The sequence below is a fragment of the Oncorhynchus clarkii genome, chromosome 11 (assembly GCF_045791955.1).
Source record: "Oncorhynchus clarkii lewisi isolate Uvic-CL-2024 chromosome 11, UVic_Ocla_1.0, whole genome shotgun sequence".
In the NCBI taxonomy this organism is placed as follows: Eukaryota; Metazoa; Chordata; class Actinopteri; order Salmoniformes; family Salmonidae; genus Oncorhynchus; species Oncorhynchus clarkii.
Window position 1 is genome coordinate 20,241,358 of NC_092157.1, and position 7,296 is coordinate 20,248,653.

The following is a 7,296-nucleotide window of genomic DNA, read 5'->3' on the forward strand; positions in this document are numbered from 1 at the left end:
ATATTAATATAAATGTAAAAAGATTTAAGACAGACTGTGGTCAATGAATACAAAATAACATTTTCAGAATGGTTGTTTATTTAGTGATTTTTGCAGCAATATTTATTCCATGAACAAGAGAGTTGATTTTAAAGCAATGAATGTTTTTGAAAAATGATTCACTTTGGCAGTTGTTTTGACAATTCGTTTTCTTGTTCATTTTTGTTTATATTACTTTGTAAGAGTGCCATCATTTGCACTTCAGTGCCCCCTGCAAAACAAACCCTGATGTCTCCTGTGTGCCATTACAAATCCTATGATGAAGGGGAGAGGGAGAATACAGAAGGTCCACTTCAAGTCATCACCAAGTCAAACTAGATCTGCCAGTGTGCATAGGAACAAAGATAAAATATAAAAATAAATAAACACCTCACAGCTCAAATTATATTTGTCACATGCACCGAATACGACAGACCTTATATATGCTTATATGCTTACATACAAGCCCTTAAAACTTCTTAGGGATCAAATCCCATTAACGGGATCGATTTGGCAACATCCTGTGAAATGGCAGAGCGCCAAATTCAAATTATTATAAATATTTAACTTTCATACAATCACAAGTGCAATACACCAAATTAAAGCTTTACTTCTTGTTAATCCAGCCACCGTGTCAGATTTCAAAAAGGCTTTACCCGCGAAAGCAAACCATGCTATTATCTGAGGACAGCACCCCATCAAACAAACACAATCATATTTCATCCCGCCAGGCGCGACACACAACTCAGAAATAACGATATAATTCATGCCTTACCTTTGACGAGCTTCTTCTGTTGGCACTCCAATATGTCCCATAAACATCACAAATGGTCCTTTTGTTCGATTAATTCTGTCATTATAGCTCCAAAATGTCCATTTATTTGGCGCATTTGATCCAGAAAAACACCGGTTTCAACTCGCGCAACATGACTACAAAATATCTAATAAATTACCTGTAATCTTTGTCAAACATTTCAAACAACTTTCCTAATACAACTTTAGGTAGTTTTTAACGTAAATAATCAATACAATTTAAGACAGGATAAACTGCGTTCCATAGCAGATAAAAACAAAGTGGAGCGAGCTTTCAGGTCGCGTGACCCTCGTTCTGAACAGCCCTACCTCTTCATTTTTCAAAGGAAAAATATCAACCAATTTCTAAAGACTGTTGACATCTAGTGGAAGCAACAGGAACTGCAAGCAAGTGCCTTAGAAATATAGACCCACACAGAAAACCCATTGAAAAGAGTGACCTCAAAATATATTTTTTTTCCTGGGTGGTTTGTCCTCGGGGTTTTGCCTGCCAAATAAGTTCTGTTATACTCATAGACATTATTCAAACAGTTTTAGAAACTTCAGAGTGTTCTCTATCCAAATCTATCCAATCTATACTAATAATATGCATAGCTTAGCTTCTGGGCCTGAGTAGCAGGCAGTTTACTTTGGGCACGCTTTTCATCCGGACGTGAAAAAACCACCCCCTAGCCAACAATGCTTTAAGAAGTTAAGAAAAAAATAAAAATAAGTGTTAAGTAAAATAATGAAAATAGAAAATAAAAGTAACAAATAATAAAGAGCAGCAGTAAAATAACAAGCGAGGCTATATACTGGGTGGACAAGGTACTAAATGTGTATGGAAACCATTATCAAAAGTGTTTTTCATTCACATTTACCTCAAAAACCAAGGTATGAATACTGTTGTGTGCATTTTTTGTTAATGTGTATAATTTAACAAATTTGGACTCACAGACTTCACCCTCCCTACACCTGTTCACTATGCCTGTTCCCTACACCTGTTCACTATGCCTGTTCCCTACACCTGTTCACTACGCCTGTTCCCAACACCTGTTCACTACGCCTGTTCCCTACACCTGTTCACTACGCCTGTTCCCTACGCCTGTTCCCTACACCTGTTCACTACGCCTGTTCCCTACACCTGTTCCCTACGCCTGTTCACTACGCCTGTTCCCTACGCCTGTTCCCTACGCCTGTTCACTACGCCTGTTCACTACGCCTGTTCCCTACGCCTGTTCCCTACGCCTGTTCACTACGCCTGTTCCCTACGCCTGTTCACTACGCCTGTTCCCTACGCCTGTTCACTACGCCTGTTCCCTACGCCTGTTCACTACGCCTGTTCCCTACGCCTGTTCCCTACGCCTGTTCCCTACGCCTGTTCACTACGCCTGTTCCCTACGCCTGTTCCCTACGCCTGTTCCCTACGCCTGTTCACTACGCCTGTTCCCTACGCCTGTTCACTACGCCTGTTCCCTACGCCTGTTCACTACGCCTGTTCCCTACGCCTGTTCCCTACGCCTGTTCACTACGCCTGTTCACTACGCCTGTTCCCTACGCCTGTTCCCTACGCCTGTTCCCTACGCCTGTTCACTACGCCTGTTCCCTACACCTGTTCACTACGCCTGTTCCCTACAACTGTTCCCTACACCTGTTCACTACGCCTGTTCCCTACGCCTGTTCACTACGCCTGTTCCCTACACCTGTTCACTACGCCTGTTCCCTACACCTGTTCACTACGCCTGTTCCCTACACCTGTTCACTATGCCTGTTCCCTACACCTGTTCACTATGCCTGTTCCCTACACCTGTTCACTATGCCTGTTCCCTACACCTGTTCACTATGCCTGTTCCCTACACCTGTTCACTATGCCTGTTCCCTACACCTGTTCACTATGCCTGTTCCCTACACCTGTTCACTATGCACTGCAAAATCATTCTGGCTATGGATACGGAGAACATTAATATACCCATTGGACTTTGGGCTCTGCTGGGAGTTTGGATGATTTTATTCTGCTTTGCCACTAATATCATAATAAACACGGACAAATAAAATATGGTGTTATTGTTGTGCAATAACCCTACTAAACCCTACTAAATTTACCCCAAAAGGTTCTGAGGATCCATTAAAAGGGGTTCTTTGAAGAACCCTTAGAGGATACGCCAGGAACCTTTTCTTTTTTTCTTCAATTTCAAGTCTCATAGCCAATGGTCTGAATATTTTTGTAAATAAGGTAGATGTTTTTTACTTTTAATACATTTGCAAAAATTGAAAAATAAACTTTTCTTCATCAGGGGGTATTTTGTGTAGATTGCTGAGGAATTATTTTTATTTGATACATTTTAGAATAAGGCTGTAACGTAACAAAATGAGGAAAAAGTCAAGGGGTCTGAATACTTTCCGAAGGCACTGTACTCCGTCAGTCATAGGATGATGTTTACACTAATTTCATCAGGTCCGAGTAAACATTTGCATACGTAATATTGGGTATGCTATAATATCCTATCAAATATTGCCATAATGAAATAAAAACAATACTGTCCATAACAATGGAGGCTGCCGAGGGGAGAAAGGCTCATTATGTCTGGAACGGAGCAAATGTAATCAAACATGAAAACCATGTGTTTGATACCATTCCACCTATTCCGCTCCTGCCATTACCATGAGCCCTTTCTCCCAAATGTAGGTGCCACCAACCTCCTGTGTTCCATAAGTAACAACAGACTTTTTCTAAAATGTATTTCCAATAAGTTCAGGGTGGGATAGAACATTTGCAGTGACAGAATATGTCTAACTTCTCATGGCCAGTGAATCCTTTATTATTGGGGGTTTAACCAAGTCACACTTTTTTTGTATTTCCACATACTCATAAAACAATTCTATTGATTTGCTCTCAAAATACAGGAGTCTTAGTTAATTCAAAATCTTTAACGGTTTTCCATATCTCTAATCAGTGTAGTAGATTCAGGAACAAAGACATTGAACATTTTCACTGTCAATAGACAAGTAACATCTCTGCATCAGATGCTTTTCTTTAAAAGCATTACATTTCCGTGATTTGACAACAAAAGTAAACCATTCTTTAGAAGCCATTTATCCTATGGAGCATTAAAACGGATAGCTTCAAATCATTGCTAATTTAAAACACCAGTTATTGGCATTCAGAAGGGAACAGCCACGTCAAAAAGAGATCATACTTCACCCTCACTAACTCAGTTCTCAAAAATAAGGAAATTGTCCTCAGAAAAGTCAGCAATGGCAGTACATTTTCTAAATCACCCAACAAATCTGAAACTCATACTAAACAACAAGATATAGGAACTTGGTTCCATCAATAATTATTATTGGGTTTAACCACCGACGGACTCTATAAAACTTTATTGGCATTTGTTGAAAAACTTTTTGAAACAAACAAGTTCATCAACAAAGTGATGCATTGCCTACATAATCTGAGTGATGCTAGACAGCTGCAGCACCTCTTCAGACCAGGTCTGAGAATCAATCCCCATCTTATCTGTTATCCTCAATGACAATGGTTCTCCTGGGGTAAGTGTCTACTTCCACAAAGATGTAGCGGAACTCTAACTTTCCAGTTTCAGGGTTCTGTTGAAAGAGTTAAAACACGTTCACCTTATGTCACAACAAAAAGAGCCGTTTATGCCAATATTTATTCTCTAATTAATGGAGAATCTTGTTTCTGATATTAATAAAATAATGTCTCTAAACGCTATAGTGTTTAGGTCAATCAAGCAGATAAATTGCACATAAAATAATATGGCTAGGGAATATGTCTAACCTCTTTAGATTCTGTGTGCACAGTTCCCTGCCGGCCTGGTTCTTCTCCCTGGATGTAGAACTTCAGTCTCATGTGCTTCAGTCCATCTTTCATGTACTCCACATGACTGTGGGGGAAAAGAATAACATAATAAACATGCTAGTAATCACAGAGTCTGTTTAATGCAGTGATCTTGTATTCCTATCACAGTGTATAAAGAAAGACCATAATGGTAAAAACAAACGTTGATCTCACCTGATTTTCTGTCTTCTACCTCGGCGGGACGTTTCACCGAAGCACTTGATTGGCTCCCCGAACACTCCAATCACCTGTGGTTTTACAAAGAGGAAGGAAGAGAACAATCAACTTTAAAATCCGTTTTAAACCATTTCACCTGTGTTTTATATTGAATGTCGACAGTGTTTTTTTTGCTTCAATCTTTCCACAAAACGCATTAACGCAACACATTTGGCAGAATTTTTTCCCATCAGATGACAGACGTGAAACGCTATTTGGCTAGCAGCCACACATAAGCAAATTAGCTTACAATGAAAAAGCAAGGTATTTTTTTTTTAGGAAAAATGATGCATGGCCATCATATGTATAATATATATCGTAGAAAGAATGTAGCCAGCTACATTTCCTAATGTTTTGCTTGAAGTAAATCTTGCATTTTACTTTGATACCAGAGAAAAACTACACCAGAGGAAAGTACAGGAGAAAAGTAGGCTACACATCCATCAGTCAGAGCGCTGTCTTGTGATCCAATGATGTGAGCAAAGATAGTGTAACTGAAGCACAAAATGTGTCCTTTTACATTCATGATTTGGAGCGAACCCTGACTGAAGCCGAGCACAATTTACAAAGAGAGGGATTTTAGATCTCCGTTTTTCTCTTTCCCTTTCTGTGTGAAAAATGCAGAATCCTGTTAACGCGACCCCTGACACCACATTGCTTTTATCAATCCTGTGTTTTCAGAGAAGTGCAGATGCAGGGAAAGAGACGAGCCAATGAGACGTAGATGGTTAATGTTGTCTTAACTCAGTTCTCTCATATGCGAGACACATTCTGGCAAAAGGCAAATACATAAATTAACTCAACTGAGATGCAGACTAAGAGTAGATTGTCTCGTTGATGTTATGTTTCTGTGCTTGTTATCTCACCTCTGGGTGTAACCTGGTTTTGTTGAAGGCTTTGCTGTAGACCTTGTTGGGGCTGGAGGAGGAGAACAGCTCCTGGAAAACCACATACAACAACCCACCTGAGAGCAAAACACAGAGGTGTCAACAGGTTGGGGCAACACTGTCTTTTAATCAGATTACATCAATTGATCTTTCAATATCATATTCTGGAAGTGAAATATCACCTGTTACTCCGAGTCCAATCAGCACAACTATGAGGTAGGTAAAGTCTTTGCCAGCTTCCTTTACTGTTGCGAGGGAGAGAACTCTGATTATGGTACACCCTTCTAGTTCTAAACTCTTTGATAGCTGGAGAAAAGGATGATGCCATTATGCCAATGTCAAAACTTTCAATAGTTTAGTCTCTTTCATTCTTATTGTGCAAGAAGTGTGATTAACAAGGCAAACTCCATACGGGCTCTGATTGAATAACAATACATTGTGTTCGACAGGCTTACCTTTATGTGCAGTAGAAGGTCCTTGCCTCGGTACTGACACCTGTCCACCATCCTTCTCTTCTCCTTTACTTCTCAATCTTGTGTCGACAGAAATGCTTCGACTCCGTGTACAAAATAGATTGCTCACAATAGGTGAGTGATATGCAGTCCCATAGAAAACGAATCTGGATGTTGCAGTAGACGGTTTCTGAAGGTGCAAATTGTTCTGCATGCGTTTACATATTCGTAGAACGGATTGCGTTGACAGTGTTTGATATTGATGCAAATTACGCTGCACAACTTTCAGTATGAAAGAATACACCATGTTGTCCTCTATTCACGTTGACTTGCTAGCTACTTCAGCTATCAAAAAAAACGCACGCTGTGTCTTGCACCTATTTCGCAAAATTTCCCAGCATGAATTAACTGTTACTAAAGTCGAACTATTATACGATATAAATGACCTAATTGCAACACAATTCAATATATACTTCAATAAGTACTTGCAAGACTGTCAGCGTTGAGTTAGGGAGCTTGCTGTTGAACCTCCGGCGCATACATGTCGTCACTGTACAAGCGCGAAAAATCATGGGAGATAGAGTTTTCTTGGAAGAGGCATTGGCAGTTTAAGTCCATGGCAGGTCCCAGTGGATGAAATTAAAAATAATTATGTCTTTGATGAAATAGACATCACAGCAATATCACAGATTTTAAAACATGTATATTTTAAACATATATTCTCTTTGGTAATATACTCACGTATTCTAGACTAGTAGGGTAAGCTACAGCACTTAGGCTACAACATTATAACAAGGGACAGGATTGGGCAGGTTACTTTCTAAATGTAATCTGTTACAGTTACTACTTACCTGTCCAAAATTGTAATCAGTAACTTCAGTTTTCGATTTCTTCCTTTAAGAGGCATTGGAAGAAGACAAAAAGGATCCATCAAACGCATTGGTGTGTCATCATAGTGGTCTCTGACTTGTGGTCAGACTCGCTCAGGTGGAGCAAACTTAAACTATCGCCTTTTTTCAATGCTGAATTGAATGCCATTGAAAAAAATCAGAATGGTGTCATAAAACAAAACTAA

At 39.6% G+C, this 7,296-nt stretch overlaps 1 protein-coding gene across 1 annotated transcript; it reads right to left on the bottom strand.

Moving 5' to 3' along the window:
- Positions 1-2,695: 2,695 nt before the first annotated feature.
- LOC139420343 (translocase of inner mitochondrial membrane 21) lies at positions 2,696-6,783 on the bottom strand. The gene is made up of 6 exons (XM_071170340.1): positions 6,225-6,783; positions 5,952-6,014; positions 5,749-5,846; positions 4,841-4,914; positions 4,607-4,712; positions 2,696-4,413 (listed from the first exon to the last, which is right to left on the bottom strand). Exons 1-6 carry the CDS (start codon positions 6,526-6,528, stop codon positions 4,321-4,323), a joined length of 738 nt encoding a protein of 245 aa, XP_071026441.1. The 5' UTR covers positions 6,529-6,783; the 3' UTR covers positions 2,696-4,320.
- Between the last annotated feature and the right edge of the window lie 513 nt (positions 6,784-7,296).

Bases quoted from the DNA above. Each gene is read 5' to 3' on its own strand.
- LOC139420343 (XM_071170340.1), bottom strand. From the start codon at position 6,528: ATGGTGTATTCTTTCATACTGAAAGTTGTGCAGCGTAATTTGCATCAA. The intron at 4,713-4,840 runs GTGAGATCAACG...TTTCCCCCACAG, and splicing joins GGTAGAAGACAGAAAATCAG to TCATGTGGAGTACATGAAAG. The intron at 4,414-4,606 runs GTTAGACATATT...CTCTTTCAACAG, and splicing joins TGCACACAGAATCTAAAGAG to AACCCTGAAACTGGAAAGTT.